General features: G+C 35.5%; 1 protein-coding gene across 5 annotated transcripts in view; it reads right to left on the bottom strand.

Moving 5' to 3' along the window:
• Positions 1 to 25,724, bottom strand: part of ZNF280D (zinc finger protein 280D) — a 140,718-nt gene that overhangs the window by 13,291 nt on the left and 101,703 nt on the right. For 4 of the 5 annotated variants that reach the window (XM_066388246.1, XM_066388244.1, XM_066388245.1 and 1 more), the window contains 3 exons: positions 20,611 to 20,729; positions 20,411 to 20,447; positions 10,992 to 11,037 (listed from right to left, as the gene is read on the bottom strand). In XM_066388246.1, the coding sequence (XP_066244343.1) occupies positions 10,992 to 11,037; positions 20,411 to 20,447; positions 20,611 to 20,729 (202 nt within the window). Of the gene's footprint in view, positions 1 to 10,991; positions 11,038 to 18,965; positions 19,818 to 20,410; positions 20,448 to 20,610; positions 20,730 to 25,724 lie in introns of those variants that run through there. The other variant, XM_066388248.1, reaches the window with a different exon arrangement.

Here is a 25,724-nt window from a genome sequence, read left to right as displayed (position 1 = left end):
AACTGGCGACCTCGAGGTCTTGAACCTGGGTCCTCTGCATGCCAGTCCGATGCTCTATCCACTGTGCCACTGCCTGGTCAAGCGGAGAACTGGTTTTTAAAATCCCCCTTGAAATCATTCCAGCTGGAGAGCCAGTGGAATGCAACAATAGGGAGGTGCAAAAACAACACCTGTCTACCTCTTGGTTTGCAATTCTGTGATAAGCAACTATCAGTGATAGACCACAGGTCCCCATATAGTTGTAATACTGGGTCCTTAGTGCCCCCCTGAACTCCCATATGCAGTGGGCAAGATGCTCAGGGACATTGGTGCACAGCTGCCTGCCATGTGGCTAGGGATGGACAATGAGTATCTGCTACAGTGCTAAATGCTTAAACTGACCAAAATTAATGACAATGTACTATCCAAGACTTTCCCTGCAAGTTGTAAGCCTTCAACACATTCTACAGAGTTCCAAAAATAATTAAATTTCCCAGATTTTGCTGATGCAATTATTGCCTGGGTGAGAAGACAGATTCCTGGTGCTTTCTACTCTGCCATCTTCCCAGAACCCTAGGAAAAGGTTATTAGTTAAAACTTTGAAAAGGACCTATATAATGAAAACGACAAGGCATTGTTAAGGGAAATTGAAAAAGATACAATGAAATGGAAAAATATTCCTTTTTCCTTGATAGGAAGAATAAATTTAGTCAAAATGACTATATTACCCAAAGCGATATACAAATTTAATGCAATTCCAATGAGATTTTTTAAATAAATGGAACAAAAAATCATCAGATTTATATGGAACTATAAAAAACCCCGAATAGCCAAAGAAATCCTAAGGAAAAAAGAACGAAGCTGGGGGCATTACAATACCTGACTTCAAATTGTATTATAGGGCCACGACAATCAAAACAGCATGGTATTGGCAGAAAAATAGACACTCAGACCAATGGAACAGAATAAAAAGCCCAGAAATTAAACCACATGTATATGGTCAAATAATTTTTGATAAAGGGGCCAACAACACACAATGGAGAAAAAAAGCCTCTTCAACAAATGGTGCTGAGAAAACTGGAAAGCCACATGTAAAATAATGAAACTCGACTACAGTTTGTCCCCTTGTACTAAAATTAACTCAAAATGGATCAAAGACCTAAATATAAGACCTGAAACAATAAATTACATAGAAGAAAATATAGGTACTGAACTCATGGACCTTGGTTATAAAGAGCACTTTATGAGTTTGACTCCAAAGGCAAGGGAAGTGAAGGCAAAGATAAATGAATTGAACTACATTAGACTAAGAAGTTTTTGCACAGCAAAAGAAACTGACAACAAAACAGACAGCCAACTAAATGGGAGATGATATTTTCAAATAACAGCTCAGGTAAGGGCCTAATATCCAAAATATACAAAGAACTCATAAAACTCAACAACAAATAAACAATCCAATAAAAAAATGGAAAGAGGAGATGAAAAGACACTTTTCCCAGGAAGAAATACAAATGGCCAACAGATATATGAAAAGATGCTCATCTTCATTATCTATTGGAGAAATGCAAATTAAAACTACAATGAGATACCACCTCACACCTGTTAGATTAGCTATTATCAACAAGACAGGAGATAACAAATGTTGGAAAGGCTGTGGAGAAAAAGGAACCCTTATCCACTATTGGTGGGAATGTAAAGTAATACAACCATTATGGAGAAAGTATGGTGGTTCCTCAAAAAATTAAAAATAGAGCTACCATATGACCCAGCAATCCCTCTACTGGGTATATACCCCCAAAACTCAAAAACATTGCTACATAAAGACAGATGCAGCCCCATGTTCATTGCAGCATTATTCACAGTGGCCAAGACATGGACACAACCAAAAAGCCCTTCAATAGATGACTGAATAAAGAAGATGTGGTACATATATACTATAGAATACTACTCAGCCATAAGAAATGATGACATTGGATCATTTACAACAAAATCGATAGATCTTGATAACATTATACTGAGTGAAATAAGTAAATCAGAAAAAACTAAGAACTATATAATTCCATACATAGGTGGGACATAAAAAAAGAGACTCAGAGACACGGACAAAAGTGTGGTGGTTACCAGGAGCGGGGGAGGGGGCGGAACAAAGAGGGAGGGGGTGAAAGGAGGGAAGAGGCACAAAGTAAACCAGATAGAAGGTGATGGAAAGACAATTTGACTTTGGGTGATGGGTATGCAACATAATCAAATGTCAAAATAACCTGGAGATGTTTTCTCTGAACATATGTAACCTGATTTATCAGTCACCCCATTAAAATTAAGAAAAAAATTTTTGAAAAGTATATTGAATTCACAAGAGTAGTTTAACTCCTAACATTTTATATCAGAATTTATTATCACTTTACTTCTCTGGCTTTAATGGGACCAAACACATCAATAACACTTTCAACATCTAATTCTCTCTTTATCTTGTTTTCATTTTTAAATAATTTTAAATTAACTTCAGATTACTGACACTTCTTTTGCAGGGTGTTACTGTGGCTGGTATTATTTTAAAATTCTGAATACCATTTTGTTAATCAGTTTTAGAACACTCAAATATGATGCTTATTATATATTGCAATCTTTGATACTGTATTTATATGTTAATATTTAACAATTTCAACTCTTCTAGTCCATGAGCATGAAATATCTGTCCATTTATTTGTGTGTTCTTCAATTTCTTTCATTATGTCTTATATATAGTTCTTGTGTATGTGGCAAATTTTATTCCTAGGTATTTTATTCTTTTTTGATGCAACTGTAAATAAAATGGCTTTCTTCATTTCTCTTTCTGATAGTTCATTATAAAAAAACAAATTTTTGTATATTGATTTTGATTTTAAAAATATTTCAATTTTTAAAATGTATCATGATAAATATAAAATTTTATGATCACAAATTCTGGTCAAATCTTTCCAATCTTTGAAATCACTCTTTGAGTTGCAAATATTGAACCCTGTTGTATTATTCCTTAAAAGTATGAACAGGAAACAAAATAAAAACATGGATTCCTAGTAAAAAATACTTTTTCAGAAAAATCTGACATCTGATCATATTTCATTAATGAAAGGTCAAAAAAGGAGTTGTGAAAAGTAGGGTTATGGTTGTTTATATGGAAAAAGATATGCAGGTTATGATTATTACAATAGCTTTATCAGCTCAGAAAGAATGTCACAATGTAACTAAACCTTTTTGCCCATTCCTGTAAGTTAACAATTTGTATTACCTTCATATTCTTAATAATAGTGTAAAAAGCCACAAAAACATGTTTATGTAATTAAGTGAAACATTCATTTTTGTTTAGCAGTATTTGGACTGCAGCTATAAACAATGAAAACAACTTGTCAACTTCCCTCATAACTGAACAGGGACCATCAGAAAAAATGGCAAATTAGACACTAGCATTTTACATGCAACCCCCAAATGTGCATGACTCGCATGGTCAAACAAGTAGTAATGGGTTTGATCTCATCTTTAAATTCTGATATTATGTTCACCATGGATAATTTTTCATTAATTTTGATTGTTTAAATGTTAAATAAAAATATTATTTATCTGATAATTGCAATTTTGGGGACCCTTAAATTTTGTACCAGAGGTGAGGGACTGACTCACTTGCATTATTCTAATTCCGTCCCTGTCTAGAATGCTGGTGGTAGGGCATAAAGGAAAGCAGGAATAATGGTCTAGTAAATTCTTAATTATGAAAAGTCAGTTGCCTGACCAGACCCTGGTGCAGTGGATAGAGCATTGGCCTGGGATGCTGAGGACTCAGGTTTAAAAGCCCGGATCACTAGCTTAAGCGCGGGCTCATCGGGCTTGAGCATAGGGTCGCTGGTTTAAGCGTGGGATCAGAGATATGACCCCCTGGTTGCTAGCTTACTCAAGAATCATTGGCTCTGCTGGAGCCCCCCAGTCAAGGCACTTAAGAGAAAGCAATCAATTAACAACTAAAGTGCTGCAACAAGTTGATGCTTCTCACTCATCTTTCTTCCTTCCTTTTTGTCTGTCCCTCCCTCTATCTCTCATGCTTAAAAAAAAATCAAGAAAGAAAGAAAAAGAGAGAGAGAGAGAGAAAGAAAAAGAGAGAAAGAAAGAAAAAAAAGACAGAAAGGAAAAGAGTCATAGTGTTAAACAAATGACAACTCAAAAAAAAAATATGACATTATTTAGAAATATGGAAATAAATATTAGATCAAATTGCTAAAAGAGCTGAAAATGGGTCCTGGCTGGTTGGCTCAGTGGCAGAGCAACGGCTGGCATGTGGATGTCCCAGGTTCAATTCCCAGTCAGGGCATACAGGAGAGGCAACCATCTGCTTCTCTACCCCTTCCTCTCCTCTCTCTCTCTCATGGCTTGATTAGTTCCAGCAAGTTGGCCCCTGGGTGTTGAGGATAGCTCAGTTAGTGGCATTTGCCTCAGGTACTAAAAATCACTTCATTGCAGAGCAATGGAGCAATGGCCCCAGGCAGGCTAAGCATTGCCCTATAGGGGGCTTGCTGGTGGATCCAGGTCAGGGCCCATGAAGTCTGTCTTTGTTCCTCTCATAAAAAAAAAAAACCCTGTAAATGGCTGCTTCTAAAGAGATTTTTGGGCCGTGGCTAGTTGGCTCAGTGGTAGAGCATCAGCCAGGATATGAATGTCCTGGGTTCAATTCATGGCCAGTATACACAGGAGAAGTGACCATCTGCTTCTCTACTCTCACCCTCCTTTCCCTCTCTCTCTTCTCCTCCTGCAGACATGGCTTGATTGGTTCCACTAAGCTGGCCCCCAGCACTGAAAACAGCTCTGCAGCCTCTGCCTCAGGTGCTAAAAATAGCTCAGCTGTAGAGCAATGGCCCAAGATGGGCAGAAAATCCCCAGTATGGGATTTGCTGGGTGAATCCCTGTCAAGGCACATGGGGGAGGTTGTTTTTCTGTCCCCTCTCCTCTCACTCAAAAAAATAAAAGGTTTTTGAAAAAGGGTGAGGCAGATGAACAACTGGTTTTATGCTAAACATTCCAGCACATTTTAACTTTTAATTTGATAAAAAATAAAAAAATTTACAAATTCTGAATTCTCAAGTGTCTGAAAAACTTACAATTTAAAACTAAAAAAGCCCCTTAAAAACAAAAACAATAATACTAGAATTTCTTTTTTTTTTTTTTTCATTTTTCTGAAGCTGGAAACGGGGAGAGACAGTCAGACAGACTCCCGCATGCGCCCGACCGGGATCCACCCGGCACGCCCACCAGGGGCGACGCTCTGCCCACCAGGGGGCGATGCTCTGCCCATCCTGGGCGTCGCCATATTGCGACCAGAGCCACTCTAGCGCCTGGGGCAGAGGCCACAGAGCCATCCCCAGCGCCCGGGCCATCTTTGCTCCAATGGAGCCTTGGCTGCGGGAGGGGAAGAGAGAGACAGAGAGGAAAGTGCGGCGGAGGGGTGGAGAAGCAAATGGGCGCTTCTCCTGTGTGCCCTGGCCGGGAATCAAACCCGGGTCCTCCGCACGCTAGGCTGACGCTCTACCGCTGAGCCAACCGGCCAGGGCCTACTAGAATTTCTTTATGGAGAATCAATCCCAGAATAGAAGTAAGAACTAGAGCTAATTTGTCATTTCCTTAATAAAATAACAGGAATTCCTATTCTGCATATTTAGGTGTATGTCTGAATTGAGAAACAAATATTAACAAAATGAGAGAAAAATAATAAAGTCACCCTGAAGGGACTACTGGTATACCTACTATACCTGAAATACTTAGAATATGGTACTTATTTTTACTGGATTACAATTCTCTCATGTCTAATTGTCCTACTAGATGCTGACCACTTTAAGGATAAAGAAATAATATTATTGTCTTTGTTTCCAAATATGAAGATTCCTGGAATGTCCTATCAAGTGTTTCTAATAGCTAAGGAAGGAAGCAAAAAATAAGAAAGGCATCTGTACCTATCTCTTCTTTCTTATCTCCTACTTAGTTAAAATGAAACCAACCATCAGACTGGAGCAGATGAATCATGATGTACATAGTGAAGAAATAAAAGCAGTGTAATATGGCAATATACAGAGTAGCAGAAAAGGGTCTATTTTAGAAGCCAGTGTATAATATCAATTCCAAATACTACCTAGTATATAAAAAATGCATTTTTAAAGAGAAAATGGAAAACTAAACCAATTAAAGTGATAACAGTAAACTAATACTGAGGCATGACAATATTGATTCCACTATAATGCACCTGATAAAAATCTTGAAGATTAACTCAAACTACCCACCACATCACATGCGTACTTAAACACCTGGATCTACTCCAGGGCCTATCCATATCACATATACACTTCAAAGAAAACCTGGACCAACAATGCTCAATATGACCATTCAATATGGCGTCCTTTAACTCTATGTATAGCCTGCTAAATTTTTAACAAGGCTACTTCTCTTTTAACAAAAAATAAATTTAAGAAATTTGTTTCTGTACAAAATGGTTGGTTTCACTTGACACAGATGAAACGGCAATAAAAAGATAGAATTCAACGATCTCTTCTAGTCAAGTATAAATGCCTCAGGAAACAATCAATGGATGATGTTATAAAATTATGGATTCATAAATTTTCTTCATGTTTATGGCTTTCTTTTTATTGATTGATTTTAGAGTGAGAGAGGAAGAGAGGGAGAAACAGAGAGAAAAAGAGAAACACTAATTTATTGTTCTATTTAGCTGTGCATCCATTGGTTTCTTCTTGTATATGTCCTGAGCAGGGATAGAACCCACAACCCTGGCATATTGAGACAATGCTCTAACCAAATGAGCTACCTAGCCAAGGTCTGTTCATGGCTTAACATAGTGGAAAAAAAGGGAGGTAAACCCTGTTACCCCTGGGCATAGGGATTGACTACGGCTGGGGGATGGAAGGAAAAAAATCCTATTTTCAAGACCCAGAGACACTGAGCCATCTTAAGATGATGCTAAACCAGAACAAGAGATTATCACCCCATTGGCATACTCAACACCGACCTAGCAAACATCAAATAATAAGAGCAATACTGTTAAAAGAAAGGCACGAGTATATATATATATATATGGAGAGAGAGAGAGAGAGAGAGAGAGAGAGAGAGACATCCTCTGAAGCTTAGTATCACAGGAAAAGACTAAAGCTGAGTGTGGAGCAAGGACTTTAAGAAAAAAGCCTCCAGCAATATAACTCCCACCCTAATCACGTATAAATACTAGAGAAGAATTAAAACTCATGGTACATTGAAGGTAGCCACTGCAACAGGAAAATTAAAATCTAGGTCATCTCACTATTACATGGACCCAAGCACCACATTAATGACCTAATATAAGAATAAGTATACCCATTTTCATATATATCGTAAATACTTTTGAGTCCTACATATGTCTCACTTTCAAACAAATATAACAACACAAAACAAGAGTGAGGGAAAGGCATCATCAGGAGACAAAGAAATTGGCAGAGCCAGATAGATATGACCCAGCTGTTGGAACTATCAGGTAGAAAATTTTAAATTACTAAGACTAATGTGTTAAATGTTTTGGTAGAAAAAGGAGGACAAGCCCTGGCAGTTGGCTCAGTGGTAGAGCACTGATCTGGTGTATGGACACTTCAGGTTCAATTCCCAGTCAGGGCACACAGGAGAAGCAACTACCTGCTTCTCTTTCTATTCCTCCCCTACCTTTTCTCCCTCTTCCTGAGAGCTGATGATGATGGCTTGGTTCTCCTCCAAAGCTAAACATAGCTTGACTAGTTTGACTGACTCGAGCATCAGCCCCAGGCATGGTTGGGTCTGGGTGCATGTGGAAGTCTGTCTCACTATCTCCCAACTCTCACTTTAAAAAAAAAGAAGAAAAAGAAAGAAGGAAGAAGGAGGAAGGAAGAAGGAGGAAAAAGGAGGAAGAAGGGAGGAAAGAGGAAGAAGGAAGGAGGAGGAGGAGAAGGAAGAGGAGGAGAAGAAGAGAAGAAGGAAAAGGAGGAGGAGAAGGAGAAGAAGAAGAAAAAAAAAAGAAAAAGGACAACATGCATGACCAGAATGGGAATTTAACAGAGGGTCAGAAACTGTAATAATCAATGCAAATGCTAGAAAAAACAAACAAAAAAACAAACCACAATGACAGCGATGAAAAATGCCTTTGATGAGCTCATTAGTAGACCTAACACAACTGAAATTAAATCAATAGTTTAACAGATAGAAATTACCCAAATCGAATACAAAGAAAAAAAATGTGTGTGTGTGTGTGTGTGTTTTGAGGCGTGGGGAGTGGAAACCATAAGGGGCATCTAAGGACAGAAACTAACATCAAATGATATAACACATGTAAAATTAGAACCCCAGAAATAGAAGATACAAAACAGCTCAATGAACACCAATCAGGATAAACACAAAAAGCAAACAATTACAAAAATAAACATATAAATAGACAAATGAACAAACCAAACTTAGACATATCACATTCAAACTAATGAAGACTAAACACAAAATAAAGATAAAATATTGAGGGCAACCAAAGAAAAATGATGTATTATATACATACATAGAAACAAAAATCGAAATTACAGTAAGATATCTCATTAGAAAATATGCAAGCGAAGAGACAATAAAATGACTTCTTTAAAAACATGCTGAAAGAAATAAAACTCTCAACCCTTTATACTCATAAAAATCTTTCAAAAATGAAAAATAAATTTTAATTAAAAAAAGCATGGAAGAAATAATTTGCAATAGATCTGTAATGAAATATAGCAAATAAAGTTAAGTATAATACTAGTAAAAAAAAAAAGCTACATAAAGAAATGAAGAATATTGGAAATGGGCCTGACGAGGCAGTGGCGCAGTGGATAGAGCATTGGAATGGAACTCGGACGAGCCAGGTTCGTAACCCTGAGGTCACTGGTTTGAGCACAAGGTTGCTGGCTTGAGCAAGGGGTCACTCACTCTGCTGTAGTCCCCCGCTCAAGGCACATACGAGAAAGTAATCAATGAACACCTGAGGTGGTACAACGAAGAATTGATGCTTCTTATCTCCTCTCTCCCTTCCTGTCTGTCTGTCCCTAGCTGTCCCTCTCTCTGTCAAGAAAAAAAAAAAGAATACTGGAAATGGTAAACATGAAGGTAAATATAGTATTATTTTTAAAAATTAATAGCTCTAAAAAATAACTGACTAAAGCAAAAAAAATTACACTGTATTTTATCTTTATAAGTTAAAGTATATGACAATAGAAAACCCCCCACAAAATATACCACTATCAGGAATGAAAGAGTATTAATCACTGCAGAACCTACAGACATTTAAAAAATAAGGGAGTAAATACTATAAATAACTCTATACACATAAATTCAACATCTCAGATTAAATATACCAATTCCTTAAAAACCACAAACTACCAAAACTCAAGAATAAAAAGATAACCAAAATATCCCATATGTATTAAATAAATTTATCTGTACTTAAAAACCTTTCAAACAAAAGAGAATTTTCCATGGTATACTAAAAAGCCACTTGGAAGAAAACTGCTATTTTTGCCTAGACTTTACTTATTCATTGTACAAGACAGAAATGCTGTTCAAAAGCTAAATGCTGAACCCACCTCACTTTCATTACACTCAGGAAAAAACCCTAAATAATATTAATATTCAAAACATTAATACCAAGAAGCAAGTACTTACGCAAAATTATTTCTAACTTCAGAAATTAGTTTTTCATTTATTACACTTCCCAGTAACACTTACTTATATGATAAACCTAAGTATTACAGTCACAATACCTGTTTACGGTAACTAAAGCATAGTTACTATATATCCAAAATATTTCCATTTGAAATATCAGTTAAATCTTTGACAGTCTCAATTTCCCAGAAAATTATATCATATAGAAAGATTAATTTTCCAATGTACCAAATGTCTGAGGTTTTATTGATTTCAGAATTTTTAAATCATAAATTTATTTTCATTACTCACTTGAACTAAATAACAGGCAAGTGAAATAGGTAATGTCTTTGCCAAAAAAAAAAAAAAAAATCACCTTTCAGTTTTACTTAGGATAAGGTATTTTAAATATATCTCATGAAAATAAAGAACAAAATCTCAATTTTTCCTGATAATATGCCAATAGTTGCCACTGATGTATGCACATCAAATTGTTTTTTAAAAAACCATGCCAACAATATTTTCTAATGTATAAACCCTTTTAAATTTTAATTTAATTTAATTTTTTAGTCACAGGAGGAGAGGCTGAGAAACAGACTCTTGCATGTATCCTGACCAGGATCCACCCAGCAAGTCCCCTAGGGCAGTGGTCCCCAACCTTATTTGGGCCACGGACGGGTTTAATGTCAGAAAATATTTTCACGGACCGGCCTTTAGGATGGGACAGATAAATGCACAAAATAAAATTATGCGACCGGCGTAAAAACTGTGGTATTTTTAAATATAATTGTTGAACTTACAAGACAAGCGTCAAGAGTGAGTCTTAGACAGATGTAACAGGGAATCTGGTCATTTTTTAAAAATAAAACATCGTTCAGACTTAAATATAAATAAAACGGAAATAATGTAAGTTATTTATTCTTTCTCTGCAGACCGGTACCAAATGGCCCACGGACCAGTACTGGTCCGTGGCCCGGGGGTTGGGGATCACTGCACTAGGGGCCATTGCTCTGTTGCTCAGCAATGGAGCAATTTTTTAGTGCTTGAGGTGGAGGCCACAAGCCACTCTCAGCACCCGAGGCCAGCTTACTCAAACCAATCAAACTATGGCTGCAGAACAGGAAGAGAGAGAGAGAGAGAGAGAGAGAGAGAGAGAGAGAGAGAGAAGGGGTGGGGGAGCAGTGGAGAAGCAGATGAATGCTTCTCCTGTGTTCCCTGACTAGAAATCAAACCTAGGACATCTACACGCCAGGCCAATGCTCTACCACTGAGCCAACCAGCCAGGGCCAAGTATAAACCTTTAAGGTATAAAATAAAACAAAATTTACCTCAAGCACAGATTTTGGTTCCTTGGTGGGAGCTTCATTTCTTAATCTTGAAAACAAAATAAGTATTGAATACTTTATAAACACAATGGAAAAATATGAAAATTCTTTTTGTATGCTCAAAATAATTAAAATATAAATCTAACAATTGTACAATTTATACTATAATAGAAAATGACCTCTGTAAATATTTTAAGAAAAAAATGTATATTAAAAACATAAGCAGGTTCAATAAATGTGTTAAACAAATAGACATGTATTTCCTTCTCTAAAAACATGAGCACTTAAGAAATGTTCTCTATGCTAGCACAATTTAAAATAAATGACATAACACATCAGTAAAATAGTTTGAAAAGTTTTACTTTATAAAAAATAAAAGTAGGCTATATGGTATATATATATATACTGATGCATATCATATATATATATATATATATATATATGATATGCATCAGTATTAACTATTACAGGACTTAAAAAGTGAGAGAATATATTCTACCTATGGTGAAATTAAATAAAACACCATTTCAATACTTCTTACAATTAACATACTCTAGAGTTGATAAAAATCATAAAATTTAGAATTTTGGTGGATATGTTATCTTAAAAACCTTTATAAGCATAGCTCAAATATTAACTATAAAATTTTAAACTTCTTAGTTTCTAAAACTATACTAATTGTAACATATTACATTAATAAAAGCAAATGCCATCTATAAAATCTTTTAAAACAATCGATTCCATATAACAATAAGCTTTTCTTTTTCCAAGAATTTGTTTCAGAAACTGCTGATGAATAAATATTATTAGCTGTTATTACATATTAAACTCAATTTTAATCTGCATAATCTAGGTGCTTCTACCTGATGTGAAATGCCATTTACATAGTTCAATGTTTCATTACTTTATAAAGGTTTAATAACTATACTTAAGTATTAATACATTTAACATTAACAACTATACTGACTTAGATTTCATGAACACAACTGAAGACATCTAGTAGAATAGGATGTCAACCATGCTCAAATCTACTTACACAGTTAGTATCTGAAACATGGAATTGGCAAACACCTACCTTCTTTATCCATTCTGAGGGTAAATTTTAAAAATTAGGACTAAAATGCTAATGCGATGCTAAATATCATATTAATAATAATTTTACTTATATTTATATATATTTATATATCATATTAAATATAATTTTACTTATAAGTAATAAATTACTTATATTAATTATTACATGAAATTAAAATTTAAAATAGACCCAGTCCTTTTTTGCACAACCACTACATTAGTAATATATTAAAATAATTAGAACTAATTTACAAAACAAATTTAAATGAATAAACTTGCCCCCCAAAATAACAAAATGCCAAATGCCAATAGTTTCTGATTAAAGATTTGTAATTCTTTCGAGTATTTAATTGTGAAGAATAATATTCATAAAGATAAAATAGCATCAAGTGTACAGTACAAGTTCAATGCTTTAATGATTTTATATGGGAAAATAATCATTTTAAGAATAACATGCATAGAGTAGAAAGAAACCACGAAAATTAGTTTGATTAAACAAAAAGTAGATACTAGATTAATAACGTTTTGAAATAAAAATTTAAATTACAATTTACTTTTATTTCTAAGCATTTAATAAACTCAGTTTGTAAAACAGAAACAAACAGGTCACAAAGTAGTATTAAAGTATTTTATAAAAGCTTTCTCTGCCCTGGCCGGTTTGCTCAGTGGTAGAGCGTCGGCCTGGCGTGCAAAGGTCCCGGGTTCGATTTCCGGCCAGGGCACACAGGAGAGGCGCCCATCTGCCTCTCCACCCCTCTCCCTCTCCTACCTCTCTGTCTCTCTCTTCCCCTCCCGCAGCGAGGCTCCATTGGAGCAAAGATGGCCCAGGCGCTGGGGATGGCTCCTTGGCCTCTGCCCCAGACGCTGGAGTGGCTCTGGTCAGGGCAGAGCGTCGCCCCCTGGTGGGTGTGCCAGGTGGATCCCGGTCGGGCGCATGCGGGAGTCTGTCTGACTGTCTCTCCCCGTTTCCAGCTTCAGAAAAATACAAAAAAAAAAAAAAAAAAAAAGCTTTTTCTTTTTCTTTACTGTTGAAAACATCAAAAATCTTGTATTATTGGCCCTGGCCGGTTGGCTCAGTGGTAGAGCGTCTGCCTGGCGTGCAGGAGTCCTGGGTTCGATTCCCGGCCAGGGCACACAGAAGCGCCCATCTGCTTCTCTACCCCTCCCCCTCTCCTTCCTCTCTGTCTCTTTCTTCCTCTCCCGCAGCCAAGGCTCCACTGGAGCAAAGTTGGCCTGGGTGCTGAGGATGGCTCCATGGCCTCTGCCTCAGGTGCTAGAATGGCTCTGGTTGCAACAGAGCAACACCCCAGATGGGCAGAGCATCGCCCCCTGGTGGGCATGCCGGATGGATCCTGGTCGGGCGCATGCAGGAGTCTGTCTGACTGCCTCTCCGTTTCCAACTTCAAAAAATACAAAAAAATAAAAATAAATAAAAAATAAATCTTGTATTATTATAAAAGAAATACCATGCATTAAACCATTTTCGCATATGGCTATTTTAATAAAGTGGTTTTATGTAACAAAATGAAAGCTATTAAGCATGTGCTACTATTATCGCATTTCAGCTAGGGAAACTGAGTCATGATATCTCTGCAGGGGAGGTTGGTAACAAAGGTTTTTATTACTCTTCATTTTTCTGGATAAGAAACTGATATATGAGAACAAATAAATTATTGAAATAACTAGCATTGAGGCCTACCAAAAGTGGGATGTCAATTTTGTTTGGGTTTTAACCATGCTGGTAATTTGTTTAAAGAACAAAATTGTAACAACCAGTGAAAACATTTAGAAGAACAAATCTGAAGAAAAAAATTAGAAAAGCACGCTATATAAAATTTCATTATCACATCCATCACTAATATGTAGACTACATTTTTGTAACTACAAAAGCATACTTTAAAATTAGCAAACTATAATATACTATGAATACATCTTTAACACTTTAAAAAATTTTTTTTAAAATGTTTTTACCTGTAATTCTTATTCATTAAAGATACCTGCTGAAATAGTCATCATTTGAGATATTCAACTGCTTGGTAGAAGACTGAAATTTGCTAAGCTCAAAGTTCTGAGCAAATTACCTTTACATAATTTCACTTTTTACCTGTGAATGTCGCAATAGTGTTTTTTATAGAAAAACATAGTATAGCATTTAAAACAAACACTATTTAAGATTTTAACATAAAGAGAAGAGAAAGATTGGCTGATGATCAATTTCAACAACAAACCACCAGGGATCAAGATTGCAAGTATGTAATATTTCTTCTTTATATATATCTGCTAAAACAGATCTTTCTGATATACCATATTTCCCTATGTATAAGGTGCACCTAAAATTTAGGGTCTAAAAACTGGATGTTTTATAAAGTGGTTGTAGATTTTTTACTTGCATTTCCCATTTTAGTGCTTGTTTTTGTAATGATTGTTGTAGATGAATAAAACTTGAGTTCAATAACTTTATGTAATACTATGTTTTTTTCAAATTTTCAGCCCCAAAATTAAGGTGCATCTCATACATGGAAGCATCTTATACATGGGGAAATACAGTAGTTCTCAAGGACAGTCATTTTGCTCTGAAATTTAAAATGAAGTAAATGTCCCTATTTGCATTTTTCTGCAGGTCAAGATGTCCAATTCAAAGCTACATATAAAATTAATATTCTGGGTCAATTACTTTATTGCTCATGATTGAAAAACACTCTGCATGGTGAAAGATTGTTCAAATAAGCTTTAAGTTCCAAAGATATCTAAGAAAACCTCAATAGTTTTGTCATTGATGATAAAGGCTGATAAGTGGCAATCACCCTGAGCACAAGTGAATTCAACTAAGATCATTGGATCTATAATCTTTAAACAACATCATGGACTGGCTCAAAATTACCGGAGAACTGGCATTGGCCTGTGGACCTGCAGTTGAAAAACACTGCATTTAGTGTGTTCTTTTGTGAAGTGCCATTGACACTATAAACATACCATGGGATGGGGTTGGGAGGAGAAGCTATAAGAGGAATTATGTTCATATTCATTTCAGCCAATTCATATTCTCTCTTTCCAATAAAAAAGTCAAATATTTCAATGATTTTCAAAAATTAATCTTCAATTCAAAAATATTTGTATGTATACCATAAAAAAGCTGGAAAGAGGCTGTACAATAAACCAGTAGTAAAGTCAACCAGTCCTCAATGCCCCCAACTCAGACATTCAGGATTAAATTTAAGATAATCATCATACTAATAAGTAAAACATCTATTACACCACTTCTGATCATTTGTTCTGAGAGATATTAATAAATATTATGTGTGGAAAGGGTAACTGAGCTAAACATTTACCAGGTAGCACATACATCAGGTAGTGGGCTAAGCCTTCCAGTCCAAAGTTAAGAGACTTTTTTCAAGAAGTTCACTGGCACCTGACCGGATGGTGGCACAGTGGATGGCACATCCACCTGGGAGGCTGAGGACCCAGGTTCAAAACCCCAGGGTTGCCAGCTGGAGTGCAGGTTCACCAGCTTCAGAGTGGGGTTGCTGGCTTGAGTGTGGGATCACAAACATAACCCCATGGTCACTGGCTTGAGCCCAAAGGTTGCTGGCTAGAGCCCAAAGGTTGCTGGCTTGAGCAAGAGGTCACTCAATGGATCACCTGGAGCCTCCTGGTCAAAGCACATATGGGAAAGCAATCGATAAACAACCAAAATGCTGCAACTACAAGCTGACGCTTCTCATCTCTCTCCCTTCCTGTTTCTCTCTTGCTAAAAATAAAATAAAACAAAATAAATAAAATAAAAAGAAGTTCACTATCAAGGAAACATATCGAAATAAATGTTTAGAGAACTGTAAAAAGTGCTAGAAAAGGGACATCTATGTGAAGTGGCTGTATAAGAAAGCAGTAAGCCACCATGAAGGTGAAAGAGGCAAGGAAGCAGTGAAAACACTACAGTGAATCTGTTCTGCACCAAGAACAAGAGTTAGCAAACAGGGGAAGGGGATTCAAGACAAAACAAAGGCATTCAGACCTGCCTGGTCTTGTATATCCCATCCTTAGGCACCATTCCAATCATCACTTCTATACAACCCCCAAATCATCATCCAGAGCATGATCCCTTCAAAGTAAAATAGATAATATTATCTTAGATATTCACGAGCCCGAAAAATCCCATATTCAAGAACCTATTTAACTTGTGTTTCCTAAACTTATCTGACCATGGAAATTTATTTCCTCCAGATAATTTATAAATTACTGACATTCATTCTATAAAACAGAATTTGGAAAACACTGACCTAGTTACCTTATTTTATAGAAATGTAAGAGAATTATTTTTATAGGAGTATATGTAGAGAATTAAATGTACTGAGGAATAATGTACATGATTTAATTTTCTCAGGTCAAAAAGTGCCTTTGTTTCCACTACTGGGATATGTGGCATTCTGAATTCATCTTTTCAAAAGAACAAATTATGACATGAAGTATAACCAATATTGAGTAACAAAATCTCAGAACTCTAGAACAAGTCGGCACTCATGTTTACAAATAGGGAAGCAAGGCTCCAAGGACACCACCACTCCCTTGGTTTCCTCTTACTCATCTTCAGTTTCCTTTGACAATTCCTCCTCCTTCTCTCCCTAACTTTTTATTATCAGGTTCCCCAGAATTCAGTCTGTGGATCTTGCCCCCCCCCCCTCTACTGTATCCCTTGAAGATCTCATATAGTCCCACAACTTTTTCTCTTGAACTTTTTATTTTGGGGCAGTTGTATATGCACTTAAAGGTTTAAGAAAAAAGACAGATTCTGTGTACCATCTGACCAGTTCCCCTGAGAATAGCATCTTACAAAATCATAGTACAATATCATAACCAGGATAATGCCAGGGATTCAATACATTGATCTTATTCAGATTTCAGCTTTACTTGTATCTTCTGACATTTAAAAATACTAAATGATCTTTATAGCCTAGAACACTCCTCTAAACTCCTAACAATATCTGTACTTGAATTTCTAATAAGCATCTCAAACTAAAACGTAAAATAAACACTTTTCTGTGTTTAAGGTTTTAATGTTAACTGTGGGTTCTACTGAGGTATAAAATACTCCCCTATTCAAAATCTTCTAATGAAGATTTTATCTCAGGATAAAAGCCAAATGCCTTACAATGCTCTATAAGGTCTCATACACGTGGCCCACATTACTGTGCAGGCTTTATCTTCTACTTGTCTCCTTGTTCAATCAATCGCAATCAAACTAGTCTCTGCAGTTTCTCCTTCAGGTCTTCACCCATGTATCATCTCTCAGTGAGGCCTTCCCTGACCACTGCATTTTAAATGGGAGCCTACAAATTCTCACACTGTACTCCTTATCCCCCCTTCCCTAACTTCATTTTTCTCCATAGTATTGAGCACTATCTAACTGCTATATCTTTTAATTACATTTTATTCTTTATCTTTCACCACTGAAAGGTAAGCTTCATGAGGACTAAGATTTCAGTCCATTTCTCTAGCACCTAGAACAGAGCCAGGCACAAAGTAGTGGCTCAAGAAATATTCATGGAATAAATAAATGAGGACCAAAGATGTGGGGTGTTTTACCCAAATGTGACAAAATAGGGCAATAATCCATGTCTCCGTAGTTCAGGAGTCATTTTTTCTAATGGCAATGGACTCAAACTGACCCAATCTCACTTTTTATTCAGTGGTCATCAAAAGCATACATGCATGAAATAGCAATTTCTGATCAGGTGAATAAGGTCTTTAGAATAACTTGATCAGACTCAAGCTAAAACTTATCACCACCAAATTAAAATTCAACAAACTCTACAATAAGTAAGTTTTATACTAAGCACCTTAAGTGTTTTATTTAAACCAAATTAAAAGAAGTCATAGAAGACAGAACTGTAAAATTTGAAACTAGAAAATGAACTTGATAATACTACAAAATAAAGTCCTATAGAAAAACACAAAGCAGTACTTCTATACGGTAATATCAAGAATGTATTTTATCCTATTTTTGGACTATACCCAAGGAAGAAGAAAGATCTGTAAACAAAAATGGAACTTATGTTAACAATGGAAAGATGCTGTTTATGGGCAAAATTATAAAATGTTTTTAAAAAGCAAAGATAGTGAATGATAAAACTTTCCCAGAGATAGATAATAAAGACTACAATATCACTAAGTTCACCAATAAACCACTTTCAGAGCTTTTCAAAAATCATTAATTTACAGTAGAAATTACTTTGAAAGTTTAAAACTAATGGATTAAATTTTTTAAATAGGAATTGTAAGTAATACATTACTTAAGTAGTCATCAAATTGGCTTTCAATCTGTTTCAAAGTAAAATAGCTCTCAATTTAGAGTAAAAAAAAAAAAAGGACTGAGTCATACATTCAGAATCTGCCTATCTTTATAGCAACTAAGATCACAAAAGGTGTTTTGCTTGTCTTTAAAATTCAAGAAAGAGGCATAGTATAAATAGTGACCTTTCAATTGTGTCACAGAGAAAAAATGTTAAGTAAATGTTATTTACTAAGCAGACTTAGCTGTTACTCAGTGGGCCAAATAATAAGGCTCTCCTAAAACAAAGTAATGTACTTATGTATGTAATAAAATCTATGGTAATCATATAAAATTATTTATTAATAAATAATTTCTGAGGCATTTAATTAATATAATTTTTAATGAAGAAAATAGTAATTCAAAATTGTTTAGTAGATCTAACTAAAACAAGTGTCGATTTTTAAAAATATACAGGTATATTTGAAAAAAATATATATGAAAGAAACAAATGCATTACTGGTTCCCATTCTTTTTTTTTTTAACATTAACTTTACCCAAAAAAACTACATTAATGGCTAACTAGATACTATGTGTTAGTCAAACAAATATGGAGCTTTAAAACTTGTTTTAAGATCTGCAAAAGTTTTTATTATTTCTTTACACTTTAGAACTTATAATTATTAAGATAATGTTAATCATAGTCCTAAAACAAGACAGAGGATATAATAATGTCTAATGATCAACACAGCCAAATTAAAAAGCTCTAAGTAGGCAGCTATAGAGAATCTGTAGAGAATTAGAAATCTTTTGGAATTCTTAATAAAACAAAGCAAACACTAAACAGTTTTAAAGAAAAGAATGGAAAAGTAGACAACAAAATCAGTAAATTTGGAGAACGTAAAACCAACTCTCAAAATTAAATTATTAAAAGTAAAAAATCCAAGAATCAATATTGTTGAAAAACTACAGAATTAGAACTGAGTAATATATTATAAATGACAGTAAAAACAACTGCAATTTTGGAGCGTAATTGTAGAAACCTGTTGTTCCAAGGACATGAAAATTACCACGGTTCCCTAACAACTAGTTTTCATATTTCCTGAACTTAATTCACGCTAAAGGAAGAGCAAAGTGACTAAACTTCAACTTGGATGTGAAGCATTGATTTGATGGTCTTTTTTTGGCCAGAAGTGACCCACAAGCTTAAGATCAAGGGCCAAAGTCCCCAATGGAAAGCTGTGCTCAATTTAGTGGGCTTTGAGACCATCTCTGGCTAATTAGCATCAACCTTATGGGAGGCCAGCCACGAAGTAAGGGAGTCTCCCCAAGATCTGATTTCTTGAGACCACAACATAGAAACAGGTCCCAGTGTCAAATTATTCACATTCCTTGGAAAGAGAGAACAGGCATCAGTTGTGTCCATCGAAGAGGGACACTGTCCAGGTGTACACTGGACATTTTTTGAAATCTCTGGACTGCTTCTGCATCTGAAAAATAAGAAAAATAGCACAATGACAGACAACGAATGAGAAAAAAGACAAAAATTGGGCCTAAACACTTAAGACTTAAAAAAATTAAGAAAGCAGACAAAACAGATAGACAAACAGCCATATCATTTGGAATGTATAAGTATGAAGGGCAAGTATAGCAAAGAAAAACATAAATTATTTCAAGCAAAGTAAGAAATGACTATAGCAACAAAAGTTATTTTCCAAGGAGCCAACTGGAGAAAACAACGTATGTTAAGATATGTCAACCTGACACAAAGATAAGGTGGAATAAGTACCTAGTCCCATTTGAAGTTGAAAAAAAACTGAATAATGAGAGCTAGTGTCATGAACTTGGCTGCTTAACTGCCTTTGTGTAAGAAAACATCTCAGAACTTTGAACTTAGGAAATTCCAACTTGTCTTGCACCAGGTCACGAGCTCCATAGAGCAGGAACCTATTTCAACAAGCAGCTTTAAAGAAAACAAAACAAAATACTTTAATATTTTTCATTTCTATTAATGATATATTTTAAAATGCAAGAGTACTAAAATCCATCAAAGTAAAATTCACTGAATAAAAATTAGACTTACTCAGAAAGACGTTCAGAAGTTGGGATACAAATAGAAACTGAAATTAGAAAAAAAAAGTTTTATATTTAAAACAGCATACAAATTATGATGAGTGAGGATAATAATTTCATAAAGAACTCATATTGTGGCTGACCAAAAATAATGAAATAGAGTAAGTACAAAAAATCCAAAGTAACACAATTATATATATATATACGTACCTTTATCTATTACAACTTGGCAAGTATGCATCTCATGCTGACTCAAGTGCATAGCCATATTATCTAAGCCAGAAACATCAGCTAGGAAATCACAATTAAGGCACACTAGAGTAATGCCCCTATAAAAAAAAAAAATAGTATAAAAGAAAAAGTTTTTTTTATCCTTTGTGAAAATCCACATACAAATTCAATGATTATTTTTCCATGATTTTTTGTGTCAAACAGTCAATCCCATTTTGCTATATAAAGTTGGTATAACACAAAATGATTCTCTAGAAAATGGAATAGCCACATCCAAATTATGTTATCATTTATTTACTGAAACTGTTCTTTTTATAAACTTTTACTTCTCAAGTCCAGTTGCTAAAAGCTAGTAGGAGTCAAGAGACCTAAAGCCCAGTGTTGGCTTCCCTCAAAACTTGTGTTAATTCCGTAAGGCACAATCTACCTGTGCTTCTACCCATCTGCAATGCAATGGTATAGTATTCATTCACTCAATATATATTTACTAAGGCTGTCTTTAACATACTATACTACTATTGTATTGTACTATATTGTGAATATAAATGAAAAAAATACAGTTTGTGCTCTAACAAAGCTTACTATCTAGTATTTTATTTAGGTAAAAAAATAGAAATGTTAAGGCTTTAAATACATAGATCATATTATTTTGATTAATTCAATTCTCATCACAACCATACAAGGTTGGTATTATTCTTACTTAATACTGAATTAAAGTAATTATTAATTCACTACTGAAGTCCAAAGCTTGAGTTCCTCAACATCCCTACACTGTCAACTGGTCCACTTGCTGGGGCCTAAACTCTCATTTCCTTACTAAACACTGAGTGCTGTAGTTCTTAAAAGAAATATGCAACGATTATAGATTTTTGAAATGCCTAGGAAACAATTCCCACAGTCATCAATAGTCTTTGTAGCACCTGACCAGGTGGTGGCGCAGTGGACAGAACATTGGACTGGAACGCAGAGGACCCAGGTTCAAAACCCCAAGGTCACTAGCTTAAGTGCGGGCTCATCTGGTTTGAGCAAGGCTCTCCAGCTTGAGCCCAAGGTCGCTGGTTTGAGCAAGGTGTTCCTCAGCCTGCTGCAGCCTCCTGGTCAAGGCACATATAAGAAAGCAATCAATGGCCTGACCAAAGGGTGGCGCAGTGGATAGAGTGTTGGACTGGGATGCCGAGAACCCAGGTTCGAGACCCCAAGGTCGCCAGCTTGAGCGTGGGCTCATCTGGTTTGAGCAAAAGCTCACCAGCTTGGACCCAAGGTCGCTGGCCTGAGCAAGCGGTTACTCGGTCTGCTGAAGGCCTGCAGTAAAGGCACATATGAGAAAGCAATCAATGAACAACTAAGGTGTCGCAATGAAAAACTGATAATTGATGCTTCTCATCTCTCTCCCTTTCTGTCTGTCTGACCCTCTCTGTCCCTCTCTCTGTCTCTGTAGCAAAACAACAACAACAACAAACTCTTTGCTGCATTCAGGCATAGATTGTATAGTCATTAGCTCAAACTGTGTAGCATTAGCTATTTAAAATATTTAAACATAATTGGCATATTATACTGACCTTAAGATTCTCATTAAAAATGTATTTCAACTTTGATTTTTAGTTAAAATGTATTTTAAAATATTATTAAACCTGTAAAAGTGTGTAAATGTTTCAGAAAACTTATCCCCTATATGCTTAATTTATTGTATTATATTTGTAAGAGTTAAGAACTTGGGAGCTTGTTGGGTCAAGCATCTGGATACTGTTAAAAAGAACGGAAAATATAGCCTGAGCAGGCAATGGCACAGTGGATAAAGTGTCAGTCAGGGACACTGAGAACCCAGGTTAGAAACCCTGAGGTTACCAGCTTGAGCATGGGGTCACTGGTTTGAGTGTGGGATCTTAGACATGACCCCATGGTTGCTGGCTTGAGCAAGGGGTCACTATCTTGGCTGGAACCCCCAGGTCAAGGCACATATGAGAAAGCAATCAATGAACAACTAAGGTGCCGCAAATATGAGTTGATGCTTCTCATCTCTCTCTCTCTTCCTATCTGTCTGTCCCTGTCTGTCTCTCTCACAGAAGCAACAAACCAATATATATACAATGTATAAATGATGTTGTTTAAACAAACATGTACTGCAAGTAAGACTTTGAAAAACTTAAGTCTGTTCAACTGAAATGAACTTTATCAAACATTAAAGGCCCTACGGAAAGTGATCAGTAAAATGTACTTGATTTCTTAATGGAATGTTTTTAAGTTAAAACTTAAAAGCTAAGGGAAAGTCAAGATTTAAAAACTTATGCCTAACTATATAGTCTTTTCTATTAACAAACTGCCCTTTCAGACTAAAAGTAGTCTCAATGGTAAAATAGTAGCTAGCTAAGTGCTTGTTCTACTGGATATAGTTCATTGGACCAGGGTGGAATTCTTAAATCAAGCCTTTTCTAAACCGAGTTTTGTAATTGGGATTTTAATAAAATTTTAAAAAGGCTGGGAATACTGTATGGGTCATTAAGAGAGTGCTAGTTTGCAGAGAAAGAATAAACCCAAGTCTAAAGAAAATAATAAAGATAAGATCATTCTGCCTCTGTGAGAGGCAGAATGAGAGAGAAGCCTTGTCAATAACTGAAGTCTTACTGTTTCTCTTATTTGTTCTGGCTGTACCTCCTCCTTTTAATGGTCCATGAGATTCTCTAGAATCCTGCTAATATATTATTTTTGCTTAGGTAAAATAAATAAATAAATCATGTAATGCTAATAGTGTTGTCAATTTAACAAAACATAAATACAATTTTGAAATTCACCACACATTTTACTAATATATAAATACAAACAAGTAACATACCATACACTGACTTCTTCCCTGAAGCTCTAGACTAATAGTTTGCTGTGCATTTATACCTAGATGTTACATTGGCACATCAAAACTGACCATACAATTAAAATCATGCATTTCCCCCCCAAATCAACTTCTGACTATCTTATGATGCCATTATTTCTTTTAACAATAAAGCTCAAACTAGAGTTATCTCTGTATCTTCTTCCTTAAAATAATCACTATGTTAAGCATTTTATAATATTAATTTGTTGAGTACTTAATTCTGTTCCAGGATAATATCATCATCTTTAAACATATCATCTTAATCTAAATCTTACAACCAACCCAAAAAATAGGTGCTATAATTCATCACCTTTTTATAGAAAACAGTTAGCTTAGTATTCTACCAAAGACATAGAGATAGTAAAGGTCAGGAACAGGTTTTAAATTGAGCAGTTTGTTTCCAGAGCCCATATCCTTAAAGATAATGCAATACCTCCTCACCATTTTAAGGCAAGTCCTTACTAAATCATTCAAAACTATCACAAAAATCCTAATCTACAGGATTCATGCATCTATGACTCACTCTAACATTGAAGGTGAGAAGGGTACCTTCAATTCAACCTTTCTTCAGTATCACCTGATGCTATATAAAACAGCAAAAATTCTCCAGTGCCCTCTAAATCATACCCAAACTCCTTAGCCTTATTTTCAATGCTTTCATTGGCTCTAAGCTTAAAACTACAGTATTGCCCCAGACTTCAAACTTACTATGTGAACTTCATGCCCCATTCATTTACTACTACTATTTATTTTGTCTGCATACCTTCTACTTTTTACTTCTGCAACTTTATTCATGCTATTTCTTCCAACTTGAATGCTAATGTGCCTCTTCTATCAGTATAAACAACATTCAGCCTTTAAAGCAAAGTTAACTAACACGTATCCAGACCATTCCAAGTAATCTCTCTCCCCTTTGAAGTAAATAACTCTTAGTGCACTTATTAAAATCTTTCTTGCAGTATTAGTTATTTATGTTCACCTGTATCTTCCACCCAATAAACTGTACATTCCCTGAAGACTGGTTCTAAAACTTCATCACTTTCTCTTTACAGGAGCTGTACATCAGACATGATAGATGCATAATAAAGAGCTTAAGAATAAATATTCTATACCAATAAAGGACTAATTACAAAAATTATTGTTCTATACAACTGTAAGTACGCTATATTCCATTATCAGAAATTGACTAATTTTTCCCAATTTTCAATTTGCTACCTGTTCAAAATGAGAAAAAAAAATCCTAGATCTTTAAAATACTATGGTTCATTTAAAAACAGAACACGGCCCTGGCCAGTTGTCTCAGCCCAGCATGCGGACATTCCAGGTTCGATTCCAAGTTGGGGCACACAAAAAAAGTGACCACTTGCTTTTCTCCCCACTTCATTTCCCCTACTCTCTTTCCCCCTCCCACAGCCAGTGGCTTGATTGGTTTGAGCATCAGCCCCAGTGCTGAGGATAGCTCAGCTGATCTGAGCGTCAGCCTCAGGTGCTAAAAATAGCTCAGTTGATTCAAGCATCGGCCCCAGACAGGGGTTGCTGGGTGAATCCTAGTTGGGGCACATGCGGGAGTCTGTCTCATTGTCTCCCCTTGTCTCAAAGCAAAAGATAAAATATATAAGATAAAATATATATACAGAACATACAACTAAGCTTGATATTGTGAATGTAAAACCTTTTTAATGCACTCTTTTAATTCTGAAAAAATTTTTCAGTAAAGGCAATATCTAATATAGCTTAATCTATTTCATTGAATTCAGTAAATGTTTTCAAATTAGCACTGAAATACTTTTAAATTGAAACAAATTTTATTTCCCTGTGAGCCACTGGTCCAACATCATAGATGGGACCTACTGTCCACGTAAATAATTTTCACTATATACTTTAATTTATTCAACAAATATTTACTGAGTGTATTAATTATAGTCTGGCATAGAGAAAAGTCCAAACCACACAGATTCTAGGGAGAGGACACAGAAAATGAACAAAAAAGTAAAGCATACAGTATATCAGATGATGAAAGATGATCTAGAGAAAAATTAAGCAAAAAAAGGAGATGCCAGAGTGAAGTGTAGAGGAGAGGGTACAATTCTAAGTTTTGTTCTCATTTTACAACCTGAATGCAGGATGTCTTCACCTTGACACCACTTGTCACCAATGAAACACATTTAGCAATAGAATATAGGCTAGTCATACCTCTGAGGATATAATAGATGGCACTATGTAATAC

Source organism: Saccopteryx leptura, chromosome 6 (assembly GCF_036850995.1).
Source record: "Saccopteryx leptura isolate mSacLep1 chromosome 6, mSacLep1_pri_phased_curated, whole genome shotgun sequence".
NCBI lineage: Eukaryota > Metazoa > Chordata > Mammalia > Chiroptera > Emballonuridae > Saccopteryx > Saccopteryx leptura.
This window is presented reverse-complemented; position numbering and strand designations above follow the sequence as displayed.